The sequence below is a fragment of the Patagioenas fasciata genome, chromosome 2 (genome assembly GCF_037038585.1).
Source record: "Patagioenas fasciata isolate bPatFas1 chromosome 2, bPatFas1.hap1, whole genome shotgun sequence".
Lineage (NCBI taxonomy): Eukaryota > Metazoa > Chordata > Aves > Columbiformes > Columbidae > Patagioenas > Patagioenas fasciata.
Window position 1 is genome coordinate 137,477,774 of NC_092521.1, and position 27,979 is coordinate 137,505,752.

Below are 27,979 nucleotides of genomic sequence, written 5' to 3' on the forward strand. Positions count from 1 at the left end.
GATCATTCTGCTATATTACAGGCCCCTTCAGGGTTTCCTCTGCCACAGACCTGAGCACAGGGCATTGTTTGGCTGAATTGAAGTGTGATGAAAGGCACAAACAGAGAACCACAGCTGTGTATATACATGTCTTGCAAATGAACAGCTACAGAATGCTGTAAATAAATGTTAGGGGACCAAAGCAATACAATGGAATTGGTATTTCACAACTCCCATTGCTCAATGTTTTAAAAAACAATTTTTAATTTATCGAGATGGTGAAATATCATGTGCAAGGCCACTGTGTGATTTTGTTATTGTTAAACCTATTGTTTAAAATAAAGTTGCATGTGCTATGAGATTTGCATTTTCTCTGAGGGATCAGCTTGGAGGAAAGAGTAATGCTAACATGAAACGTTCAAAAATACAGACTCAGAAATACAAAGCTTACTAAATACTTTAAAACTTAATATTTTGGATTATCTAGAAAAGACAATTAATTATTAATATCAAGAGTCTGCTTTTTTGATTCACATGACTAACAGCTGGGTCTCCCAACAGGGGAAAAACAGTTGTATGAGTAAAACTGAAACTCAGTAATACTCACAAGTAAAACTAAGAAGTGGGCAACCTCGAAATGCTAAGTACTTAACAATCCCTGGGAAAATTAGAGAACTTCTACAAAACCCACCAACCCTAAGAGCTGCCTATTGCCCTTTGCACCTCTGCAAGAAAAGGGGCTTTGCTTTTACTCTTAGAGGAACAAACACTGCAATTGAAGCAGGCTGGTTTTCTTCACGATAATAGTAGCGTTGCTTTTCCTCCATCTTCACTGCAAACCATTACTACTTTGGTGTGTACTTTCAGTTATTGGCAAAGTAGGAAAAAAAGCCCATCTTGTTTCTACTCTCCCAATGGATCCTAGGTTAACTTTGTAACTTTAAAGTCCAGTTAACAAGCATGCTTCTTGGTCAGAAATTCAAAAAAGCGTTTCAATTAAGCTGCCTGGCACCGCAGAGCTCAGAGAGAAGACACACCGGCGTCCCAAGGGAGACAGGGCAAAAAACCTCCAAACCCAGAGCAAGGCAACTTTGACAATGTTTCAAGTCCTGCAGCCCACAACTTCTCTCTTGGGGCTGCACAGTGTTCCAGGGCCGCTGCACAGCAGCACTGGCTAGGGCTGCAGCACTGACCCCCGAGCCATACCCGGGCCCCGCATTTACCGGACCACGGGGCCCCGGCGCCTCCCCGGCCGCCACCCCGCAGCCCTGGCGCCGAATCCGGGCAGCGGGCCGTCTAGGCTGGTTATGGTCCCCCTGACCCAGGTAGGCAGCGGGAGAGCGACGGGCCGTGCTCAGGCGGGGCGGGCAGGGCAGTGAGCCGGCCCCGGCAGGGGCGGCCCCGCGTCCCGCAGCCCCAATGGGCGGGCGCGCCGGGCGGGGAGCGGCGGCGGTGGTGCACGTAGCTTCCCAAGATGGCGGCCTCACTGGACCGAGCTGCGAGGGCGGCTGCGGGGCTGGGGGCGGCGGGCGGCCGCTGAGGGAGGTGACAGGGGCTGGCGGCGCTTGCCTTGCCTCGCCTCCCCACTGGGTGAGGGGGAGCTTTCGGCGCGGCCGCCAGGCTTCACCATGCTGCGGGGCTAGAGCCGCTGAGGCGCCGCAGCGCAGCGGGGTAATAATGTTAGCAGAGGTAAGAGCCCTGCCCGGCCCGCGGGGTGCAGGAGGGGAGGGGGCGCCTCTCTGTCCGCCCGAGCTGCGCGCCGCGGCGGAGAGGAGGCTCTGCCCTCAGCCGGGGCCTCCAACCTGCTTAGGTAGCAGGCAGGCAGCCGCCTCCTTGGCAGAGCAGAGGCGCTAGCCGGCCCCCTCAGGGTAGCGCCGGGCCCCTTTTATTACCCCTCCGCCCTCCCCGGCCGGGTGCTGTTCCCCTTTCAGGGCGGGACGGGAGGCAGACGCTTCAGCGCCGCGGTGGAGCCCGCCCGGCCGTGGCTGCTCCGTGCGGCGACCGGTCGGGGCGGGCCCGCCCTCCCCCGCGATCCGCCGGCGGCGGGGCAGTGCCGCCCGGTGAGGGGCCCCTTCTGCGCGTCGTCCCCGCAGCTGGAGGAGCGCACCTGGTGAGGAGGGGCCTGCTCGGCCCTAGGCCGCGCCGGAGACGTGTCCACGCCCGGGCCCCCAAGGCCGGCTCTGACTTAGCTCCTCTGGCCTCCTTCTCTGCGGTAGACTCATAAAGGCTCCGTGTTTGCATTTTTAAATTTTCTTCCCTAAAACGGCTGTAACCGAATAGTTGTCGCGGGAGTTTGTAGGTAATTGGTGGAAGTTAGCTGCCTCAGTTTGCCTCTCCCCATTGCGGAGGTTTCTGTCCCAAAGCAGCTGGACAGCCAAGCTGTGAGGCAGGCAGGTATTTTGGGATCAGTGTGGGCTAGAAATGGCCACTGTGTCCAGAGGTGCTCTCAAGGGGGGAATCTCGCTGTGTTTTCTAGTTCTGGAAATGAGACTTTCCCCCATACTCAGTTTTCTCTAGAAAGACCAATCGATTTTCTATTTTTAATATGTCAGCAAGGTGTCTGGCATACTGATAGTTCTCCAACATGATGATTGTATTACCCGTGATAAGTGTTTTATAATTTGTTATTTCATCCTGTGGTGAAGGTTATTTGTTCAAAACTGAGTTGTCTTGTACTTTAAGCATCTTGACGGGTGAAGGCTTGTTTTCTGATACCTGAAAAATGTACTTTTACTTTCCTGAATGATAACTAAAAAAGTACCCTAAAGCTTTCAGTGTGCATCAATTTGAAGTTTTTTGACATTAGGAAACTGGTTCTGTAGTGCCATGAGCTCTCAGATCTCCCTGGGAAGGTAAAATTTGCCAAGTGACTTAAACCTGTAGAAATATATGACCTATTTTTGCACGAACAGTATTTGGTGGGTTGTTAGGGTTAATAATCTGCATTAAATAGTATTGCTGAGTGTGATGCATAAGCATTAAGCATTGTAATGTAGATTATTTTAGGGATGGCATAGAACGTTCTGGGTCAGTGCCCCATACTGGTCTCTGCTGTTTGATTATGGCTGCGTGTGCCTATCCAAGACACTTTGTTGTCTTGGGATTTAGTGGATTTTTTGTTTGTTTGTTTGTTATCCCCAAATAGCACTGGTCTAGCAGGGTGGATGGCACTTGCTCCACTGGCCTTTTGAAGTAAAACCTAGCAGTTGTGTGTGTGATGGCCAGTGATGATACTTTGCCTGGGTGACTGGAGGACTGGGTTCTGATGTCCTTTACTTCTAGTTCCTTTATGGAAAATATTTGTAGGCAAGATGCTTCAGGATGAAGTATTCCAGGCTTGGTCTCTGCTAAGGAGATGACTTTAAATTTGGGGGCATCTAGCAAATTTTCAGGCTTTGCTTGCCTGCCTGAACAGCAGTTATGGGGAGTTCTTCAAACAACCAGACAGCTCTTGACTGTCAAAGGATCCATCTGATATGTGAAGTGGAGGGAGGACTTTCCAGTCTGCTTTTTTGGGTGCTCCAATGGTGACTTGGTGGCTAAAATGCTTCATGAAAACTGTATGCAGTCACACCCGTGAACCCTTTCCAGGCTTTGCAGAAAAATGCAGATTGCTTCAAGCCTACAGATAAATGTATAGTATTCCATAAACATCTAAATCTCTCTTTTTTTTTTTTTTAATTTAAACGTGTGAATTGAGGTAGAATGTATAGAGCAGGGCAATGGTGAAAACTGTACATGTCTATAGGCTGCCTGAATTTATCTTAATAACTTTGAGGAGTGGGAAGCAGGAGACAGTCAGGAAGTCTGGGGTTTTTTTGTGTTTTGTTTTGTTTTTTTTCTCTCTCAAGTATATTATTTAAGAACTTACAGTTAAATGAAATTTAAAAAATTGCTTGATACTTGTGGACTTGCGTAGTTTGCTACTATCTAGAATGGCCAAGATCACTGTAATTTTTTTTTTTTTTTAGTGATTAAAAATTTAGAAACATTCTCCTGCTGTAACTGTTAGTTTTATAATTTAATGATATAGACAATATTATTCTTGAAGGAAAGACAGAATCTGGTTCCATGTTTATTGTTATCTTGCAGTTAAAACATAACCTACGTTTTTTTGAGACCAGTTTCTTACTTTTTTCCTTTGACTGTATCCGTATATGCAGACCGCAGCAGATTTGGTCCAGGCTTGTGTGGATGCAGTTAGGAGTAGGACCTTGTAATCAGTAATTTCAGGGGAAGATTGCACTTCCCGTCAGGAAAAAATATCACGTGTGTCTTTTATTTTGCTTGCATCAGAAATCATGTTGTTGGATGCGAAGCACATATACTTATTTACCTACTTAGCAAACACTGTTCCCCAGTTTTCGTCATTTTGGTGATTGGAATGTGCTTCTGCAGTCACATTCTGTCTGCATGCATTCAGAGTCCTGCTGCAACGATCATTTCCCAAGCCTGTTGGATTGGCCTTTCTGTGCCTTTTCACTTGCTCCCCTTTTCTTGTTTATCAGATGTCTCCTTTGCTCTTCAAGACCGCATGTGGCCTGTTTCCAAGTGGCTGACTGTTTCAGCACTTTCTCATCTGAGAGGCCATGGCAGACACGCGTTGCGATGGTTCCTCTCTTGTGTTTTCAGACAACTGTCCTCACCGTTCTTGACTCTTATATGGTAGCAACTGTTGTGCCCTGACCACAACAAGGCAGCTGGTGTTCTGCAGCTCTGGCTCTTCGTGGTCAACAGTGTCTTAAATTCTGATGGGAACATTAAATAGGATCTCAGTGGGACTTAGTTTACAAGAAGTTTTAGAATATCTTTCGAATCAATGCCCTTTGCTGTCTGCATTTGCAGCCTGTGTTGCCTCTGAAGAAGGCACTTTAAAGAAAGTAAGGAGTAGACTTCTTTATCCATTTTTTTCCTCCGGTTGCTCATTAAACTGCTTTGAAATGCTTAGTGAGGCCTTCTTTCTGAATTTGTCAGCAGCTAATTTTTCGACAACTTAATCTCAGATTAGCAAGAGTACTTAGTTGCAGGACTAGTGACTGTTGAGAAGGTTTTTGAAATTTAACAAAGTAGGAAAACTTTTTTTTTCCTCTTGTCCGCAGCTGAAAATGAGCCATACAAAATGAGCTCTGACATGCTGGTGTTTCTTGTTATTGCAACTGTTCAAGCTAATTCATTAACTACATGTAGTGTTTCCTTTCCTTTAAACAGTCTACTTTTTATTTATAAGAGGTATTTAAGAAACTTTTCTGTTAAGCTTTGATAGCTGCTAACCACTGAGTACTGTTTTTGAGCAAAACCAAGCAAATTAGCCTGATTTTTAAGAATAAAGGTTGACTCAGCAGCTTGGTTTGAGTTACTTTAGAATAACAATGAATTAGCCTTACTGAAACAGTAGCACATTGTAATGTATATGTTAGACCAGCTTTGAAAGGTGCAGTTCACAGTTAGCTAATTGATATATAATGTCATTGTTAATCTTTTCTGTTCCTTGGTACCTGGCTGTGGAAGATTATTCTGATGCTTCATGTGACTGAAATACGTTTTGCTGGTAGAGACAACTTCAAGAGTGTAGGCAATGAGCCAGGGTGTGGAAAGAAATTAGTTTTCTGTCCTTTTGTGGAACTCGTATGCTGAGGCTTTGCCTTGGTGTCAGTGTTTTGCCAGATGAGATCTAACTAGAGGATCAGTTGCAAGCCCTTGGGAGATAAAAAGCCTCTCTTTGTGTATAAATTCTACACTAGAGCTGGTCTGCTTTGTGTTCCTAATTTTTGCTATGACAGCTCTTTTAATAACTCCATATTCTGTGGCGTGTCAGTTAAAATTATATGAGGAATGGAAAAATTAGGAAAATTAGCCTTTTACAAAGAATGGGTGTCATATATGCTCGGATCTACTAGAGCATACAGTTGTCCCTGCTGAGGCTGAATGCAGAGTTCTGCATCAACTCTAAAATGTCAGTCTGGACTATTCCCCAAAACAGTGTGAAAGAGGAAAACTGTAAAGTTCCTTAGTTCAAAAAAATAGTAGTAGGTTGTCTGGTCAGACAGCTGAAGGAGCTCCAAATGTTGATTTCCTCTGTCTGGTTGCACTCTAGGGAATTATCTCTCTTTTAAATGTGTTTGTCCCTTTCTCCCCACCCTTGTGAAGATGACAAAGCATTTGAACTAGCATTAGGAGAGTTGCTATTATTAGAAAACAGAAACTGTTCGTGTCAAATGTAAGTTATTGGCAATACTTAAAAAAATAATATTTTGAAGACTCATTAGCACTTTTTGGCATTGCTTGGCTGAGAATACCAAGTCACGAAAAATAGAAAAATCAATTGCAATTGGCACATTCATTTACATGAGAGAAACTTCAAGAAGTAGAAGGCATTGTGATCTTGGACTTAGTTGCTTGTTCTCCTCCTTCCCTCCCCCAATAAGTAATGTCAGATTTCTGAATTGAAAAAATGAGGCATCATTTAATTATGTAAACATATTGAAATGTTTTAACAAGAGCACTCTAACCTTGTTTACAGAATTTCTATAGTATTACACCTTAAAATGATGACTCCGTAATTTTTATAATGGGTATGAGGTGAAAGGGGCATTTCTTTTTAATGTGAGTAAACATCAGCTAGGGGCCTCCTTTTATAATTGCCATTTATTTTGGAAAAGAGGTCAGTTCCTGTCCTGTCAAAGGCTGGGAATATCTGTCAAAGATTTTATTCTTGCTCTGAAGCAGAAGAACCTGTAACATCCTTGGAGGGAGGGGATGGGTTTCTGAATTTTCTGTGTTGATTGACTTTCTGTTTTCTGTATGGAAGGGCTGTGATCTCAGTGTTGCAGTTGAAACAGTGTGAGTCAAATTCATTCTTGTATTCTAACATGGGTGTTTTACAAGCATTTTAAAAGCCCCACTATTTTTAAACTAGTTTTGAGCAAGTGGGATTCTCTGAAAATCCAGGGATTTCCCAGAACAGAATATAGAGTTTGACCATAGTGGTTAGTTCAGTAGTTTGTTTTGAAGCTATTTCACCAGTGGCCCTTAAACTTCTTGAGTCCTGTTGCTCTGCATATTTTATTGGACAGTAACTGCAAGATTAGTTAAGGCCAATTTGATTTGAACTTTGCCAGTTGCCAGCAGGAGAAGGAGAGAAACCCATCTCTGCTTGCTTGCTTTCCATTAAGTCCCTTCCTGCATCATATGGCCTGTATGATGTCCTTTCTGTGCCTTGACTTGGTTAGAACCATTTTTTCATAATCAAAAATATTAAATATCAAGAACTGCTTTTTATTTAGCAGGTGGAAAAAGAACTGTGTTTATTCAAGTGAGATGTAATGTGGCCTAATTAAAAGTTCACAGGTATCTGTTGGTCCATAACATAAATGTTGAAAATGGTTAATTCAGTATCCCATTGCAGTTGGAGTTTGGGGTAGGAAGCTGAGCTTTACAAGTTTTCTTTCCAAGAATATTAATGAATTTGGGGGCTTACTTTGAAGAGTACTAACTGCTAAAATGCAGCTGTGCTTTTGTTACAGTGTGATTTTTATTTTTATTAATGTCTGTTCATCTGCCTCTCTTCCCTTAGTCCCATGCTTTGGGGAGGAATGGGGTGATCTCAGTTCTATTTTAATAAAATCTGTTTTTGTCAGAATGCTGTTATTTCACAAATATCACTATTTTAAGATTATGTATTCCTATTCTTCAGTATATTTTTGCAGTTCTAAGAAATAGCTGTGCTCAACACTTCTGGTGCCTTGGAGACAGTGGGGTTAGGCTTATCTTGTGATGTAAGGGAATGAACTTGAGCAGGAAGTTTAAATTGCTACATATCCTTTAGGATGCTCTGCATTTCCACTCTTCCTGTTGGTGCTGTCAGGCAAGGCCAAGTAGAAAATACTTGGAAAGTTCATGGTGAAGTTTTTGCCACAGTGAACTAACTGATTATGAAACAGTGTCTCAGACTTGAGGTAGTTTCTCTCATAGCTCTTAATGGGTTCTGAAAATAATGGGAAAGAATATACATGATGTTCCCAGTCATCCCCTGTTCAGCATTTGGCATTCCACACTGCGCAGATGAGTAAAAAAAACTGGTGGTGTACATGCTTGAGGAAATAGCCAAGCAGTGTAACTGTAAAAAGAGTGATTGCTTTAAAATTTTCCTCATTGTCGAAATGATCTTGGAACTGTTTGGCATAGAGACATGAGGAAGCTTTGCTGGTTGTTAGGCTGCTGTTCTAGCAGTGGCTGCTGCAGGTGAGGAGAGATGTCTCTGAGTCTCAGATCCTTCTGTGTGAGGCCTGGAGCCTATACACTTCAACCTTTGCGTTCTGTGTCCTTTTTAGTAACTCAAAAGTTTGTTTATTTTTTGTTTTCCCAAATGTTGTAGTATTTTGTAACGTTGTATTGTGTTACTTTTCTGAAGCATGTGTAATGATATTTGTGATATCTTGAAAATAATAGGATCGGTAATATTAATAATTATATGTGTTCCTTATCGACTGAAGGAACTATTTATGCTTGAAATTACATGTCTTTTGGTGTGCAAGTTTTTTTTGGTCTTCTTAAGTGCTATGCCAAGTGTTGTTTGTGTGTGTGTTTGGTTTTTTTTTTCTTTTCTGTGTGTGCATGTATCTTGGCATATTTATTACTGATGCCTTAATTTTTAAGGAAATTTATGTTTGATTGGGGTAGCTAACCTTTTTTAACATACTTGGAAGAAAACTACTTTTTATGGTTTATATAGTCAAATTAGTATTTCTGATCACAGTGCTAACAACTTGAAATTTCTTTAACTTTGTAAAGTAAAATAATGAATTATGAAATACTGAATCTTGTGATTTAATGTCTCAATTACAGATTTAATCTGATGGTACATACAGTGAAATGAGTATTAGTTATGACAATTTATTGCTTACATATAATTTTGAAATTCTTATGAAAAACATTGTGTGAATATAACTTTTGTTGGTTTGATAAGACAGTATTTCTTTATAATGCTAGGCTAAGAGAATAAGGCTTTATTTTAAATGTTCATTTTTTCCACAATTTTCCTTTTCACAGTCAACCTTTTTTTTTTTCTAAATCGAGTACACTACAATAGTTGTGTTAAATATAATTTGCCCTCATTATGTGTGTACAAGCATGTAGTTCTAGCACCTTACCTTATGGTCTTACAACTGCATGTACTGAATTCTCTCTTTTGTGCTTCATGCTTGCATTAATTTGGCTTGCATATGTGACTAAAACTTTTAATTAAGTCTTATTAATTTCCTTATGTTGCTTTTTAAGGTCTGGACTTTAAATAGTATTGGTCTTGTGTCCCTACTACAGCTTCTTAAAGACTTCTTGAAAAGATCACAAGTTAGCAATAGCGAGACCAAAGCTGAACTTCCTGTTTCTGTGAATATTTCTGAGCTCTTCCATTACTTGGGTATTTTCCTTTATTGAATTCTCTGATGAATGATGGTCTGCTCTTGCCTATTACTGTTTCTTTTAATTGTGCATATTTACCAATATCCTCTTTTGTTTTCTATTTGAAATTATTTTTCTATTTTAATAATCTCAATATAACGTTATGCTTGCACTCTTCTTAGTTTTTATTTCTGGATTTCTAGACATTTGCCCGTAACTTTTTTTATTTTTTGATGCATTATGCAAATAACTTTTCTGTTTTCCACTGATCAAAGTAACTTCATTCCTGCTGTATGGAATAGTATACCTTGGTTAGTCTATGGATGCTTCTACCTTGCTGTTTGTGTGCTGGTTCTTTTGCTTATTCCTTGTTGCTCTTGTGTGTTTTCCTTCCTCTTTATTTTTCTTCCTTATCTGTTTGTTTTCCTGTTGCTGTCACTGTGTTGGCCATATATTTTTTTGTTACATATCCTACATGCATAAAGCAATTTAAAACACTGAAAGTGCCATTTCACGTTCAACTTAACTGGATCTAGTTTCAGCTGCTGCTAAAGAGGTTTCCTCCCTCCCACCAGACACAAGCTGGTGTGATGCTGGTTCTTGTATCAGGTCTAGCAGCTAAACAGCAACTGCATGAGGAATTGGTTCATCTTGTTGAACTACCCTTCTGGAGAGGTACGGGTGAGGGTGGGCACTCAGGAGAAGTTGCCGAATCAACAGCTGCATGGTCCGGTGTGAGGAAGTGCATAGTGCTTTCCTGCATTTCCTTCTGTTTAAGTCTGAAGTTAATCAATATCCAAAATAATTCCTGTCCTTTTGAAAACAGGGAATGTCATAATTCCTTCTGTGACTTCTGATTGTGTCTGTGCCTCCAGAAAAAGTTGTAAGGTTAGCTAGTTCCACTTTTGCTAGGTTTCTTTTTTGTTCTTGAGCGACTGGCAGTGACTGATATTTTTAGATGTCTTCTGTAAACTTGCCCTGAGAGCTGAATACTGAAATGACTTAATTAGTTTCATCTGTAGATAGTTTCAGTTGATAATCTTTAAATACTAGTGGCAAGAGTTGCTGCACTGTTTCTGTGGTTTCTTTCCTCCATTCACCCCCCCCTCCAAATTCATTGAAATGTGCTGGAAATATTCCATGCCCTGATGTTTGGGAATGAGCTGTTCTACTGAGTTCATAGAACTGTCTGTCAGTGTAAACTTCATTTGCAGATGTTCATGCTTGCTTTCCCTCTTCAGTGAGCAGGAGGTAGTATATACACCTGGAAGATAGCCAGGAAGTAGTTGGCACAGTAACTCTGCGCCCAGATTTTTTGAGAGGAAGACTATGTGAGGGTAGAAGATTCATCTAGGATACTTAACAGGCTCTTGGCTTCCATAGACAGGCCAGAGGGGCAGACATTATGGAGCAGAGGCTTGGAAGCAATTGTAGGAGGCTCCATTCTACTTACACATATCTGCCCCTGTCAGCAGCGTTTCACTTGTGAAGTTTCTGAGCGGTTGCAGAGGCAGCAAGCAGAATTGTTTTCTCAGTAACATTATTCAGAAAAAACAAGGGGGAGAGGACCATGGAAGATGCTTAGAGTGATCATGCTTTCCCAAAAGAGATGGTCAACCAAAGATATCTTGGAAGCGAAGTGGGTGAAGCAGACAAGCAGATAAGGATTGGAGGAGGGATTGGGAAGGGGGATATGAAGCACATGAGGGGGAAAGGTTTGAAATGTTTTAATAAATATTCCTATGGCATTTATTCCACTGGAAAAAGACCATAATGTTTAAACACTTTCCCCTCCCCCCTCTAAGTAAAGGCATTTTTAGGCATATCTTCAAAATGCTGTGTGTGGTGTTGTGTGGGTGGTTTTTGTTTTCATGGTGGTTTTTTTGTGGTTTTTTTTTTTTGGCACTGTCCATTCTGCCAAGAGTTAGGCATCAATGGCTCATTAAAGAAGTTGCAGTCGTCTTTTGATATTATAGACCACCGAACAGTTTGGAGACACTGAACTAATCTCTTTTTCTTGCTTTATTTTATGCAACTGGATGATATTCTGTCCAGAAAAACAGTTGGAAGGAACTGGAAGTTTTGAGGCTTACTGTAGCTTTGTAAACGTTTTCATCATTTTGTGTAACATCTGTTTTCATGGTTATTTTGTCTTCATCCGTTAAGCATGCTTCATAGGAAATTTGGCCTTGTAGGAATTCAGATGTACTCTCAGAGGCTACTGGGAATTTGCAGTGAAATAGTGGTTGTATCACAGTTTCTGTATTTTGTAACTGGAGAAGGGTTATGGCATTTAAGGAACAGCAGCAAGTTTAAACTTAAGAAGGAAACAGTGGGGTAACATCACAGTCTTCAGAGAAAGATGCTAGTATTCTGTTGGTAGATTTATGTTTCTTCTTGCAAATGTGCTGTATTTGCAACTTGGGATCTATTTGTTATTTGACTACTGAAAACCGCTTCTTTATGGTGCATATTCTGATCTTTGAACTTCCTCTATTTACATTCATTTCACTTTGTAGTTTGTTAATTATGATGCTGGTAATAAAGCACTACATACTTTTAAAAATGTTGGGGAACTATCAGTACATTTTTGAGAAATCAGATATAATGAAAGAGTCATTGCAAGCAGCAGTCCAAACTGAAACTAGATTCACAGTTGTGGCACTGATTGAGGTCTTGGAATTGTAAGAACAGAACAACCCCCCAAAATATTAAAATCAATGAATATAATGTTGGTAGCTGTTTCTTCGGATTCCAGTGTTTAGGCAGTAGATGCCCTTTATTATGTTGGTGGTAGGTGTATAGGAGACAACTGCTCTTGGTTTTTTTTTTTGAATATAAAGGTGAGTGCTGGGGCATGGAGCAGAGAGGTAATACTTTTAAAAGTTGTGTTACTTCCCACTCACATAGAGGAGGAGTCAGAATATTAATTGGGAGCACCAGTACACTTTTTAAATCTACCATTGCCTTGGTGGCCAGGGTAGCCAGCCAATATGTGGCTTCAGTATATGGATATATTTTGTTTTGACACAAAATCCCTTGTGGTGGAATTGAATATTGTACATTGGTTTCCAGATGGATTTGTGTTGTAATGGGGAGAGCAAGACTGGACAGAGGATTCCAGGGGTAGTCTTATATGTCCAAATAGAGAAGAAGGATCACTTCACTAGACTTCTTGGTGACACTTTTGCTGATAAAGGGTAGGATGCGATTGGCTGCCTTTGCTACAAGGACACACTGCCGACTCGTGTTTATCTTACTGACCACCCTGGCTGTCTTTCTGTAGAGCTGCTTCCCAGGGAGTTCTCCCAGAGTGTAGTGTGGCCCAGGGTTATTCTACCTCAGACACAAGCCAGTACTTCTTTTTGTTAAACTTCATGAGGTTCCTGTCACCCTATTTCTCTGCCCAATCGACATCCCCCTGCACAGTACCCCCCAGTTTGGTATTCTATGCAAACTTGCTGAGAATGCACTCTGTCCTGTCACCTAGGTTGTTAATGAAGACATTAAACATCATCGGTCTCTGTGTTAATCCTTGAAGGTTCCCGCAAAGTTGCTGAACTTTGTGCCACTGATCATGTCTTGGCATCCAGCAATCCAGTCTGTTTTCACTTATCATATACTTATCCAGCCCATACTTCACCAATTTTGTGATAAGTAGACTGTGTCAAAGGCCTTGCTAAAGACAAGATACACAACATCTAAGTCCTTCTCCTTGTCCTCAACATAAGTCCCCTCGTCATAAAAAGCTTTTGGGTTGATCAGGCATGATTTGCCCCTGGTAGATCCATTTTGATAGATCATGACCTTCTTGGGGACTGAGATGAGGCTGGCTGGGCTGTATTTTCCTTTCTTTCTGGCCTGGACTTCTTGCAGATCCTCTTCTGCTGCCAGTGTAATTTGAGAAATCATTTATGTTGGCTTTCTGTTGAGTTTTGGCTTTCTGGATTCCATAGTGTACCGGTTGCAATACTGCCTTGTAGTCAAGGTGCCATTTGACATCACAGCTGAGAATGTCATTTTCCTTTCTGAGACCTACAGTATTGTTCCTAGCTTTTCTCTTCCTTTTTAATAAAGAAAATACTTTTTTTTTTTTTTTTTTCAGAGGTAGAGAGGGATGGGGATCTTTTAACCAGATTATTTTGTTTACAAAAATAACTCCAGAAAGATATATGACATGACTGACAGTAGTTACAGACAACAGCCTTGATCACCAGGGACAATGTGGAAATTAATGTGTAGTCTTGTTGAGCATGTCTGTTACTGGAGGACTTTCTGGCAATTATATGTAATGTGAATTAGCTTCTTTCACTTGTATTCCTTCACATTTGTAACCTGACCTAATAAGACAATTAGAGTCTCTCTTCATATTTAGTCTGGTCTCAGATAGAAATATTATAAAGTTGTGTTGCTAACTTAATATTTTTAAAGTAACATTTTCATCTACATGAGGAGTGTTGCTTATTTGAGAGCGTGTAGATTTTGTATATGCTTTTAAAATAATAAAATACTACAATAAAATACTGTACTGCATCCAAAGCAGTTTAATCTTAAAGTTTGTGGGATAATGTTGTAGTTCAGAGGACTCTGAAAATTTTGCTGCAAGTAGCAAATAGCAGATATAATAATATTACCAGTGGATTAAAGACATAAGCAGAACTCCGAGGTCACTAATTTTATAGCCTGAGGAAACCAGGGTACTAAAAGATTATTCAGAAGTTAATGACTAAATCTTTCTACAGTAAACTTCAGTACTGGATTTTGTGTGTGTGTATGTATAGACATAATATTTATGTATATATGAAATATACGTAAGCACATATAACAAGTTTAATTCTCAGTTAAAAAAATCACACACATTATAGATTCATAGAATAGTTTGGGTTGGAAGGGACCTTTAAAGGTCATATAGTCCAACCCCCTGCACTGAGCAGGGACACCTTCAACTAGATCAGGTTGCTCAGAGCCCCATCCAGCCTGGCCTCGAATGTCCCCAGGGATGGGGCATCCACCACCTCTCTGGGCAACCTGGGCCAGTGTTTCACCACCCTCATTGTAAAAAATATTCAGCCTTTTACCTAGCCTGAATCTACCTTCTTGTAGTTTAAAACTATTACGTCTCGTCTTGTGTCAACAGGCCCTTCTAAAAAGTCTGTCCTAATCTTTCTTACAGGCTCCTTTGAAGTACGGAAAGGCTGCAATAAGTTCTCCCTGGAGCCTTCTCTTCTCCAGGCTGAACAACCCCAACTCTCTCAGCCTGTCCTCACAGGAGAGGTGTTCCATCCCTCTGATCATTTTCATGGCCCTTCTCTGGACCCTGTCCAACAGATCCATGTCTTTCCTGTGCTGAGATCGCCAGAGCTGCACATCCTGCAGATTTGTCTTTAAAATGGATGGTTTATCAGTCCTTTTAGAAGAAAGTATTGGTTTTAAGGAGTTTGTTTGAGAATAGTTATTTGCTTATAGGTGCTTCTAGGCAAGTCATCAAGTGGTAGAAACAAAAACTTTATTCTTTTTCAATGAAAATTTTGAAGGTATTGTCTCTTGTGTGACATGTGATGAGTTGTTTTATACCTTCATGTCCCTGACAGATCTTTATTTGCAAAATCCAATAAATTTCTCTTGGTTTGACGTTCTGGTTTTCCAAGGCTGTTGCTTTTTGAAGTTTCTGAGGTTTTCTGTCGATTTAAGATGGCACAAACTATTTCACACACAGCAACAGCTTTGAAATTGTGTGGTACCTCTGTAGAAGAAACAATGGATTTATTCAGAGAAAAATAATCACTTTTCATCAGATGTGTTATAAACCATCTTTTTCTACTTTCTCCTCCCTCTAAAGATTGTGAACAAGAATGGATTACCTTTGAACAGAAAGCTGGGTCCCACACCATTTAAATATATAATATTTATTTTCTTAGCAAGTAGGAGCTGATACAGGTAGTAGCATGATTTGGGCAGTAGAGTGGAGATGAGTTAAAGGAATAAGCGACTGCTTATTGCTTGGCAGAAAGGAAGCTCAGTTGAAGTTACTACTAGCATGGAACATGAGCTTAAAGCTGAAGAGATTTCTTTTCTGCCTTCAAAAGCATAGCTCTTAAGGTATGAAGAAACCTTTTTTAAAAAATGTGTCTTGTTCAACTGTTTCTGCAGTAGCCCTGAGCTCTGCCTCCAAGTTTTTAATTAGATGGAACATGAAGACACAACCTACTGCATCAGACTCCCATGGAGAGAGACTGATTTAATATATTTCTGTCAGGATAAATACTGGGAATCTTAAGTGGTAGAAATTGTTCTATAAGCAAACTTGATGATTTTTCAAATTTATTTGGTGGGATCAGGTTTATTTAGCAGTTAAAGAAATAAAATATTGCTGAAAGGAACTTCTCAATAACTGCTTTCTGCAGTTTTAGGCAAGAAAGTAAGAAGTTTAAAATGCTGCTTAAGTGATAATCACAAATGAAATATTCTTTAACAGTTTCTTGACTAAAGAACATGTGACATCATTATTTTTAGCTATTTAGGAGAACAGACTATTGTTTTGTTTTGGGTTTTTTTACTTGATAAAGATTCTGGGGGCTTCCCCCCTCTCCTCTTTGCCTCTGTTTTGCAGTAGTGAAACTTGAAATAGGTGTAATCTGTTTATCCAGAGACTGAACATAGAACAGCCTAGATTATCTCATTGGCTTGAATTCAAGCTAGAGTTAGAGGGATTACTTTATTTTCTCCTTTTGGATCACCTTAGGTGATCCTATCAAGCAATAAGCCTTGCCTCGTTTGGATCACCTAAGGCGATCCAAAATGCTTAGATACAAGTAAGTCAATGTGGCTTGTTACAAAGGAGAAGGATCGCCTTCTTTGAAATTATACTAAAATGAGTTTGAGTATTTCATTTCTATATTTAAGAATGTACCTAAAAATGGGCTTGCATCTCCTATTCCCAATAGTTATCCAGGATGGTCAAGTGCTTCTTTTAAACTTGACCACAACTTCATATACTTTTAAACTAGACACTTTAACAATTTTAAAAAGTTATCAGAAAAAGTTGTATCTGTGAAGGTGGCCTCCTGTTTTTCGCAGCAAGATAAATACTTACTTCACTTTCAGAATAAGGTTACGTGAAATGAGGCTTTTTGTCCCTTGCTGATAGTTCTGCTATGTAAAAAAAAAAAAAAAAAAAAAGCTGTTAGTGTTCAAAATAAATGTTAGTAAAATGAAGGTCAGTTTAAAATTTAAAAAATCCATTTCCCAATTTCATGTTCTGATCAGCAATGCTGGCAGAGCAGGTGTTGTGAGAGAGGGAAAAAAAAAATTTGACTCTTGAATCCAGGCTGAATTTTGAATTTTACTGTTTTTTTTTTTTCCCTTGAAAAGGAAGTTTGGTGTTGAAATTATTTACCATTTCTGGTACAACAATTATGAGTGGTAATCAGAACAACGTTATTTTTCTTCATCAGCTTTATTGCACAAACCAGTTGTGTCAAAATATGGAACATAATTTTTCTGTTTTTCTTTAATAGTAGCATTCTGACTATAGGAAAACGGCAGGTCTTTGTTGTTTTGTTTTTTTTAGTAATGGAATTTGTTGCTCTCTGGAGAATACTAGCATGTTTTTTTCATGTAAAGGTTTGCACTTTTAAAATTTAATTTAATGAATCATCAAAACAGTGCAGTAATTGTGTTTTTAAAATAGAGATGAAAAGTTATTACTTGTCCATGAGAGCTTTGTTAGGCCACCTTGTGTAACTGTGGAGAAGGGTAGGAAAAAATGGTCCCAAAGGCTTTTGTCTCGTGCAGTGTGAGAAGCAGCAGGAAAATCCAAACTAAATACAGTTAGACATGATTGCACTTGAATTAATCCAACTGTTAATCAATTAAGCCATTTGACATACGAAGTGTGCACTGAGCGGAAGAGGAGGAGGTGGTGAGTTGGGGAGGGGACAGATGGACTCTAGCTTAGTAGGGAAGAGGGTTTGCAGCCTCTGTAACCAGGAGGCATCAGCAGGATACTGCACTTAGCCAGAAAAAACTTCATTGGTCTGACTTGTTAAAACTTAACATAAATTTTGTAGTGGTTTTTTTTTATTTTTATTTTTTATTTAAAAGGTGATTAGTTTATATATTTTAATGTTTTAGGCTTGCTTTGGAAAAAAATAAATCTAAACGTAAAACAATAAAACCGAAATAGACGTTCCTTTAAAAACAAAAATTGCCAGGAGTTCCCTTGCGAATACGGTAGTAATTTGTTGTATAGATTCATTACAATTATTTTTACTTAGTCTGAAGTAGAAATGGAGCTTAGGGTTTTGCTTTGCCTAGCCTTTTTGGCCTAAGGAAGGAAAAGGGCAAAAAGAAGGAGGAGTTTAAAAAGAGACCTTCAATGAGGTTAGAAAACAAGGATATGCAGAACTCTTTTTTCAAAACCCCACTTGACATGTCTTTTACTTCATTGCTCTAACTTTGGCAGGTAGGAGAATGTAACTACGAAGGTGTTAATGGTTTATTTCACAATTGTTAAATATTTCTTGTAGTAGCATAATGTAACAATTTTGCCGCAGATGAAATTGGCTCTCCAGTTGATACAGCTTTCCAATTTTACTTGTCATGCTAGTGAAGAGACAGTAATTTGAATCCTAAAATAATGTTTTTAATCACTTGACAAAAATGACACCCACCTTAATTATAGGAAGATTTCCACGTGAACATGTTCCATTTACACTCAAAATGAAAGTCAAATTAAAAGGCGGATGTGTAGAATTAACAAAATTAAACTTGACATCTACTGTATATGCAATCCTTGACTTTTTTTTTTTTAATGTGAGCCCTGAGATGGCATTAAATACATTTGGCAAAACATCATATTAAAAAAAAAATAGTTTGAACTACCCAAATGGCAAAGAATACTTATCACTGTCTAGTTAGGGACAGGTCAGCTACTGTCATTTTTGTAGTATTAATGGACAAATGTAGCTGGATGCACTAAAAGAATTGTGGGCAAAGAAGCATGTTTTTGTTTTTAAATGATGCTACTCTTTCAATGTTCAGATTATTCTTTAGTAACAAATTTGAAAACAATCACAATGGCAACTATCAGAAGTGGTATTGGCCTTTTGAATGCTACAGCTGTAAGATTTCAGTAGCATGCTGGTGAAGCTTTAAGACTGACAAGTGGATCCTTGCAGAGCCCAGCCTTCCTGTAGGAATGTTCCTAGTTACCCCTCCTGCCCTCTGTCCAAACTTGGAACCACAGTTACTCTGAGGACGTGGAGGAATTGTGATGACAGCCGGGTGTCTGGAGCAGGAGTTCCTACCTGCAGCGGGAGGACCGTGGCATCCAGAGCCTCCAGAGATGGAATGTGTGTGTTGGCTGCTGAATGGCAAAGGGGATGATAGGAAGAAAAGGGCTACCTGTGGACTGGACTTCTGAAGTAGCAGTGCTTTTGTAGTAAATGGGAAACAGGTATCTTCCTGCCATTTGCAAACTAAAATTGACAGCACCAGTTTAAATAAAATAACACACCTATATTTACCTTGGTTAATCATTTTAGTGAAAGCTGTATCAAGGCTGTGAGGTTTGTTTAAAGATGGGATAGAGGCAAAACTCTGAAAGCTTGTCAGCTGGATTAAGCAAAGAAGAAACCTATTGAAGCTGCTTTTAAGTGTAGTAGGACATAGTTGTGTTTGTTAGTGGAGTAAATCATTGCTGTTGTGGTTGGTACATTAAATCCTTGCCACACTGCCATTGATTTGTCTGCAAAATACTTCAGCTAATTCATAACTAGTAAATTATATCATGCATAACTGCATGCATACTAAATTACAGTGGGATTTTTCTTCCCTTAAACTTTTGAGTTAAGACTGTCTGTGTGGCCTTAGTACACAGTTTCTAGGCAGTGAATCGTGTGGATTTACATAACCTGCCATGTGGCCACGTTAAGTCCTGTAGTCGGTCTTACCTCAGCACTATTAGCCATGACAGCGTCCAACAGGGATCATCAAAATGCTTTATTAATTAGAAAGCAGAAGGCAAAAAAAGGGAAAGCAAATGTATATAAGAAAGCAAGTTCTTTATGTACTTCTAGTAGTTGGCTGTATACTGTCAACATTCAATGCGAAAAATGGACAAAGCCTGGTCAAAAAACAAAGCGTGTGTCATTGAGAGGTGATAGTCTTGTTATCTGTAACAACTGAATCAAGCTCATGTGAATATTCACCTTGGTGTGTCTCTTCCACCTGATGCAGCCCTTCAGTGCACTGTTTGGTCTTACTGGCAGCCCTTTGCTGCCGTTGCAGTTTATTTTGCTTGAGCAGTTCCACACCAGGGGCAGAAAATTCCTTTGAGTGAATATGATGCTACATTAAGCCTTTGTGTATATGACCTTATTAAAGCACTGCAGAACTCTTATTTGTAAGACTTTAGACATGAAAGAGAAGCAGTGGCGATGGTGGGGCTAACATATGGCATCTGTAGTGGTGGTAAGCAAAAGTGGCTAAAACTGATGAGGTGGAATGGTGGTTGATCTGGAATAAAGATCTTCCACATGTGTATGCATGTATGTATGTATACAGTACGTACCCATACATGCCTACCACAGGATTGAGGCCTATATTATTTTCTAGCATTGAGGTAACTGTCCTAGATACTTGAAATCTGATCAATAGTACCTTGACAGTTGAGTTTAGAAGTTTGTGTCCTACCCTAGGGCGTGTCAGCTTCTTTCAAAGGGTCTTAATAGCTGCTACTTACATGCCAGCATTACACCATCTCTTCAGAAGGCTGGTTTGTTCTTTCTGTCAGGAGTGAGCAGTGTTCACCCTGCAGTTAGCTTTAGCAAGGCTAGGCAGAGCTTCAGTAAATCTGACTCTATTAAAAAGTGATATTATTAATAAAACTTACTGGTAAGTTTTAAGTAGTGAGGTTTGAATTTAAATACCTGAGCTAGTTCCACAGTACTGACCAGCTGCCTAGTCATTATTTTTGTGAAGTTTGGACTTTTTTTGCCTTTAATGTTTGATTTTTGACATGGTAAAGGAATTTCAAACAAAGTTTTCAGTTTTGTCTGGGAGTCATACTGCTTAAGTCCCTTCAACAATTGTGAAGTTATGGGAAGTTTTATTTACAGTCAGCTTAAATGGAACCATGCTGATGTTTAGGTCCCTTTGAACGCCTCAGAATCCATGGCTATAAACCACTCATCTAAAGTATACAAGAATTGGGCTAGTATCTGTTGTACTTACTACAGTGTACCAAGTTACGTGAGTTTTAAGAAATCCTATTAAAATACCAAATGAGATTTGAATCTCTGTAGCCATATGCTAAATTGCAAAACTAGAGCATAGGACAAAAGGTCACTGTTTTATCTGTTAGAATTATAGAACTTTCATTGTTAATTATGCATTCATGCAACTCTGAATATGCATTCTGCCATCTAGTTTAATTAAGTTTTGTCAAGTCACTGAGAGTCCTTATCCCATATTTAGAACTTAAACTTTTTTTGAACAATGCCATTAAGCATTCTGATTTTTTTGACCAAAAAAAAAAAATCATTAAATGTGATCTTTCATATGCGTATCTTCTGCTTGCTTGTATAGCTCTGCAGAAGTGTTAAAATGCATTTCTGAGGGCATGAATACGAGGAATCTTCTTTGTGTATTGAAATGTAGATGTATAATGAGAGCTCATGTCAAATACAACAATTAACTAAGAAAGACAGTTATCTATAGATTGATGTCCTGCTCTCTCTGTCCTCCCCATCCCCCAAGCACTTTGTCTATGCATGTACTTATTATGAGTCAAAGAAATCTTCTATTCAACAGGGGCCAATTTTTTTTTTCTTTATCGTAGCACCATTTTTTGGCATTTTGGCTGTGTGGATTGTATGGTTAATATCATCTAATAAAGCACTTTTTCAGCTTGAAGAGAACTGAATCACTTGCAAGCCAGTTTTTGACTTGTAGCACTTTTTAATTAAACACATAAGTATGTAGACAAGTGTATTTTTTTCCAGCCTCAAACACTAAGAGAAAAGCCACTATAGCTTCTCTCTCTCTCTCTAAGAACCTTTAATGAGGAAGAAAATAGAATTTAATCTCAATTCTTACATTAAAATAGGAATAATTAAATTCTGATGATTACAATTTACATCTATGAAACAGTCTCTCTTTAGAGCTATGATTTCGCTTTTGGGCAGTCTGATGTCTTACTCTCGGAAAAGAACCAAAGCTGCTTCATGTAGGAGCCTCATTTATATTATTTTTCATTGTTTATAGAATTTTTTAAACTTTTTTGGTCAGGAAGTTGTTTTTTCTGAATCCCTTGCCTAAGATGGAAAGATGAAGTCTAAATAGTCCATTTAGAGAAATAAGAGCTGTAGTCCGGCTTCCCCTGTACTCCATATTAAAAGCTAAAACAGGGCTCTCTGCAAAGATGGTGTTTGATCTCTGCTTGTTTTCTACATGTCAAACTGCAAGACAAGTTTATATAAATACTTTCTTAGTGTTACTTGTTGACATCACAGTTGTCTGAGTTCCCATCAGGGTGTCATTGGATCACGGCTAGGAGAGGTGTAAATTAGACAACAAAAAAAGAGAAGTTGAGAACCTTGGAGCTGGAAACAGTTTTGGTGGCCTATAAATACTTGTCATCATCGATTTCACACTCCTGGGACTTGACTGAAACATGCTTTCCATATTGAACTCAAGACTAGATTGAATTTGATTTATATAATCTTTGTTGACTGCATTGCAGTGTTGTGAAGGTCCAAAACTATTGTAGCTCAGTTCAGTCACGTTTTCACTACCCCACTCTTTAGATTACCCTGCATGTATGTGGATATACATGCATACACGTATCTATCTAGATAGATCAAGTGTGTGTGTATGTATTTGTGTACATGAATGCACTTATGCTGTAATCTATATTGGCACAATGACCTGAACTTTGCTGCGTTTTTCATAGTCCTGGTGAATCTGCCAGCACAGGTAAGGTTTTGTCTGCTGTGTTACGTAGCCACCAGCCCCCAAATGCCACCAGCCCCACAGATGTGCTTGTGGCTGCCTTCAGCTGCACCATGGGCTTCCCAAACAACCCTCATCTCCCCCCATGGCCAAAGTGTCAGTCCTGCCTGCTAAGCCTGACCTTTTCTAGGAACATGGTAATACCTGCATGGAGAAGATGCTCAGCTGTGATCCCTCTTTTTTATGTATTGAATTTGCTGATTTAAAAATAGAATTGTATTTAGATATGTCAGAGAACTGTTGGTTCTTGATTTCTGTGGTAAAAATTGTTAGATACAGTAGCCAGTTTCTTAAGTTTCCATCTTGTTTGTGTTAAGGAAAGAGTAAAAGTAAACTTGCACCAAATATCTGGTGTGCCTGCTGACCTGTGTGTGACTTAACTGGAGAAAGGGACACTTTTTTTGGTCTGATTTAATCTATGGAAGAAATAGCCTTGCTTGGCTGTGGAAAATTACATGTTTAATTGTGTAAAATTACGTTGTATTAATCTCTCCCTATTTTGTTACAAAGCCTGGAAATAGTGGAGAATTTCACAGGCGTAAAAAAAAAAAAAACGGATCTCAAGAAATAAAAGTACATTAAATGAGAATAGAGAAGAGAAAGAAATGATACTTTAAAGGGCGATAGTTACATCAGAAGCAAGAGATGGGTAACCATATTTGAAAGAAAAATGTTCTAACGTTGGCTAAACTGGACTACTAGCCCACAATATAACTTGATAGCAATATGCTTTTAAAAAATGAAGATCACTTTTACTGTATCAAGCAAAACTTATTTCATATCTAGCTCATATGCATAACGCTTTGTAGAAACTACAAATATTGCTTTGGAAACTTAAAGTTGTACGAATATCATATTAATTATTCCTTTTCCATGTGTTCTTGTTTACAGGCCAGTCTTTCCATATGGGGATGGGGAAGTCTTGGTGTTGTGCTTTTTCTAGTAACTTTTGGACCCTTCGCTATATTTTACTTAGCATTTTATATCCTCTGCTTCGTGGGTGGGTAAGTATACTACTTCACTATGAAAGTAAAATTTTAATGTGTACATTAGAAAATAGTTTGCTCTGAAAGTCTGAAGTGACTTCTGTGTGATTAATATTTCCACATTTGAGCAGCTCCTTATGAGCCAAGCATTTTTCTTGAGATCTTGATTTTATCAAAAGTTTTTTTTTTGCTATTGAATAGTGCTTGTACTACATTTGCCCAGGCAAAAAATAAGATTTTTGATTTAAAAAAAAAAAAAAAACAAACAACAAAACAACACCACCCCAAGCTATTTATAACAGGTGTTGGAGGACAAATACATAAAACCAATGTTTAACTTTATACTTTCTGTTACCATGTCAGTTCTTTTCCCAAGTACTTTCTAAGTAATTATGTCCTCTTATCGCAGTCTCATTTTCCTACCTAAGATACTTGATTCATGAGGAAAGTGAGTGGGTGTTTTCGTGGGTGTGTGGAAATGATGCTGCATCTTGAACAAGTAGATCAATTCAGCAGCTGTAGACTTCTTGTATTTTATTTATAGACAGCAAGGGAGCAAGCAGGTGATATTTTTATAGTCTTTAGTCATCATTATTGCATTGTATTTTGTAATGTCTGCCTTGTAACGATTACAACTTTTATTTTTAATGCCAAGTCTAAATGTATTAGTGGGACATTTCTCTTGCTCATAAGGCTCATCTGCACAATGGTAACACTTGTAGGTTCTCAAAGACCTACTTGATTTCTAACGGGGTGTTTGGGCTATCTTTAATTTTTTTTTTTCTTCCTTTGAAACATCCTTTTAACCTTCCTATTGGATACAGTAGAGAATATATGTGTATTCCTGTATGTCTCATAAAAATGTAAGAGTTTAGTAGCTAAAATTAGAGCTGCTACACTTGGGTTTCAGCTCTGTTAAACTTGGAATTACATCTCTGAGAAATCAGAGTAGTCAGTCTACCAGAGAGAGGATTTAATTGAAGTAAAACTAACTTCAGAGTCAATGCTTTTGTCCTGTTAAGTCTTGATACATGCATGATTGGCATATTTTGCTGGCTCTTTGTCCAGGGCAGAAGGCAGATAGTTCATCCAAAGGGCAAGAATTTACTCCATTTACTCTTCTGTATTACTATTCCTTAGCATTTGGAGTATGAAAAATAATGTGGGATATTATAATTTATTAGAAGCTTATCCTTCCTTGCTCAGTTTCAGTTGCTTGGCTTTCCAAAGCCCGCAGTCCCAGCAGCTCTCATGGAGTGTGTCTGAAGTTGACCACAGCTTCCTGCTATGACAGCCTCTGGTGCCTGAGCTGGCTCCTTCCCAGCTCAACTCTGATAGCTCTTTGCTGTCATTCTTTTGCTGCTTTGGTTCATTTTTGTGGCTAGTCGGTGAACATTGATCTTCTTAGGGATGAATTAGTCTTGTGGTACTCTATTTGTTAAAACAGAATTTGTATCCATCTTCCTATTATGTCATTACTCGGGTAGGTATGAAGTCGCAGCCCTTCCAGTAGAATGCCTTTACTTTGCAGCTTTAACATACACATCTTCTTGGCCAAGACTGTGGTCTGGCCCTTTTTTTACACTATTAATCTTTTTCAAAGTGACACACCTACTTTATCTTTTAACATTCAGCATACAGATCTGAGTGCTAACTAGGTCAAATAGATTTATGTCCAAATTATTCTCGCCAGCCTTTTATTTTTGAATTAATTCCTGTGAAGTTATGCAAAATACCGGGTACTATTTCTCTTGGAAACCAGGAGAAATTAATGTTATGAAATAAGTTTTTACTTACGATTAGTAATTATATATCATAACATGATTTATATAAATTAAGAAAATTAAAATCTGATTCTGGTTTAATATTATAGTACTTTCCTTAATACTTTACCCTTACCTGGAACAAAATAATATTTTTGGACATGGATTTTTATGGTAGAATTTTATGTTTAAAGTTGGAGTCCTTATCCAATTTGGCATGCAGTTTTCTAGCTTTTTATTACTTGCTCAAAACCAGTGGCATATATCAACAGTTTCTGACTTCCACTAGCTGGGAGTTCACTTCTGTCGCATTTTGCAGTTCTAACAAAAGAAAATGTTGAATTGTGGCTGGTTACACCCTTAGAATTGACCTGGCCATTTAAAGTATATGCCAGTGAGTTGCAATGGGAAACAATGTTGATGCCATAGCTTTGTCAACACAATAGATCTGTTAATATGGTTTCCCTTCTGTTATATGCTAATTATTTCTTTTTTATTTACTCTTAGCTGTGCGTTTCCTCTTACACAGATAGCTTGTAGTAAGTGTACTGTTGTGTGCATGGAAGGATACTGAAATAATTTATGTGTACAAATAAAAACTTTAGATCAAAAGCTGTCTCTGTTTTGTTTCAAGTCTGATTTATAGAATATTATATATATTTTTTTTTTGGTTTGTAGTATGTCCCTCTACAGTTTGGAATCTATTAACTCATTGTTCAGGAAGCTGAGCTCTTTCACCAAAAGCAGGAGGCAAAAAGATATTGTTTCTTTAACCTGTGTAGTCAATGTCATTGTGAGGTGTTCATATTCATGAAATTTTTTGTCTTCAAGTATTGGTGCGAACCTCTTAACCTGAGTGCTGGGCCTGTCTTACCCTCTGCCTTATCTTTGTACCTTGTATATTTCTTACCTTACTCTATCTCCTTCCCTCTTTCAGTCCTAAGTGAGTAAAATAATCTGAATCATGGCTCTGACAACAGGCTTAGCCTTCCAGTGTTGTGAGAACTGAAATTTCTTGGACCATCCACTGCTTTGCTGTTTAAAAGAATTTGCTCTGTCATCTAAAAACATAATTATTGATACTTAATCATACCCACATATATGTGACTGGCTGCCTGCACTGATGATTCTAACCAAATCGGGAATGGTTCTGAAGTTGCTTTTTGACTTTCACAAACCATTCAGCTGAGTCTGTTACTTTTTAGATTTGATGGGAAAATGTAGACTTCATTTTTCTATCTGTCACCTTTGTTCTGTTGTTAATCTGCCTCTATGTAAATCTGGTCTTCCAGTAATCTTTGGAAAAACTTAACAGAAATTTAAGTAAAATACAATATTTTCCTTCTTTTTTCCTGCTTTGTTCATTTAGAAGAAAGACTAAAATGATTTCTCATTTAGTGTGTTGAATATCCTCTTGATGAATTTATCTACCAATTTGTACTGAATGGTCAGGCTATATATACCTCTTTAATGTACCCAAGATTTTAAATTAGAGAATAAAATGTATTAATTTCTGCTACAGAGGCAAATGCTCCTAGCATTCCTTGCTCAAGAATGAAAATGCATAGAGGCATTTAAGAAACTGAGCATATACTTAAATTATTTTGGTAGCATATTAGTATTTTTAATTAAGTTATTAACTTTAGAAATGTCATAATATTTGAGACAAAACATATATATAGCCAGCTATTTCCAAGATTCACTCTTTTTGAATAGAAGAGAAAGACTGCTTCACCAGGTTGCTGATAAATGCTTGAAGTTAAAACTTATTTTAGCAAAAAAAAAAAAAAGGTGTATACTCTTCTTTAAAAGAAGACTGATGTTTCTAATTGAAAAGTGATAGATAATGAAAACTCAAACATTTTAATAATTAAAAATAAACCAACAAAACACCTGTCTCTCCAAGCCAAAATTAGTTAGTTAACTTCTAAGCATAGTGAAAATAATATTGAGAGTTTTTGTCCTTGAACTGAGTTACGATGCTACTAGCACCATTAGTGTTACAATCATAAAGCTGTCTGGAAGTATCTGGAGCAGAAGAGTAATTAGACCTTTATTTTTTGTCCTCATACGTAGGAAGTACATGTGCTTGGCAGGTAAAGATGAATGTGAGAGAATCAGAGTATTCTCCTGGCATTGTTCCACTATAAATGACCACCTCCCTGCTTCTCAATTACTGAGCCTCTGGGGTACTTAAAAAGCATGTTTGCCAATATGGGAATTAAAACCTTCAAACAGTGTATTTTACCTCAGTGAGGAATTTTCTTCTAATAATTTAAGAGTATTGTATATCAGCAGTGATTGATATTAATAGAAGATACTGTTTCATCATGTTTCAGGCTTGAAATAACTTTGTGAGTTCCTGTGGTCACGAATGTTGGCCAGCTGGCCTTCGAATTGACTGCTTGAAATTTGTGTAAAAAGCCATGTGTATTTTGCCATCCCAAGGCTAGTCTGAGCAGCAGTAACTTCATATTATCCTTTTTTTTTAATGCTTGTCTTTGTTCAAAGACTACGTACTTTGGTTTTGTTATAATTGGCACAGCCTTTAGGTTTTCATCTATGTCTTAGTAAAACCAGCTTTCTGTGTATGTGTTTTTGTATCCTAGTGTCGTAAACTGTAAATTAAGTAATGCTGTTGTAGCAAAGTTGAATTTTTATAATGGTTCCTTTTTCCTTATGCCTTCATTATATCATAAAGAAAACAATAATAAAATTAACTGCCGTTCTGCCTAACAGTCATAATTTAAATATCATTGTAGAATTGTGAGGAAAGAAGATAATGAATTTCAGATCTAACATTCTAAATGATGCAGGAGTGCATTTATTTAGATTTTG

General features: G+C 38.5%; 1 protein-coding gene across 2 annotated transcripts in view; it reads left to right on the plus strand.

The window, feature by feature from the left end:
* Positions 1-1,427: 1,427 nt before the first annotated feature.
* The window catches only part of SNX13 (sorting nexin 13), a 69,546-nt gene continuing 42,994 nt past the window's right edge, over positions 1,428-27,979 (plus strand). For both annotated transcript variants that reach the window (XM_071805080.1, XM_065831148.2), the window contains exons 1-2: positions 1,428-1,668; positions 23,284-23,396. In XM_071805080.1, coding sequence (XP_071661181.1) covers positions 1,657-1,668; positions 23,284-23,396 — 125 coding nt within the window. In that variant the 5' untranslated portion in view covers positions 1,428-1,656. The remainder of the gene's footprint in view (positions 1,669-23,283; positions 23,397-27,979) is intronic.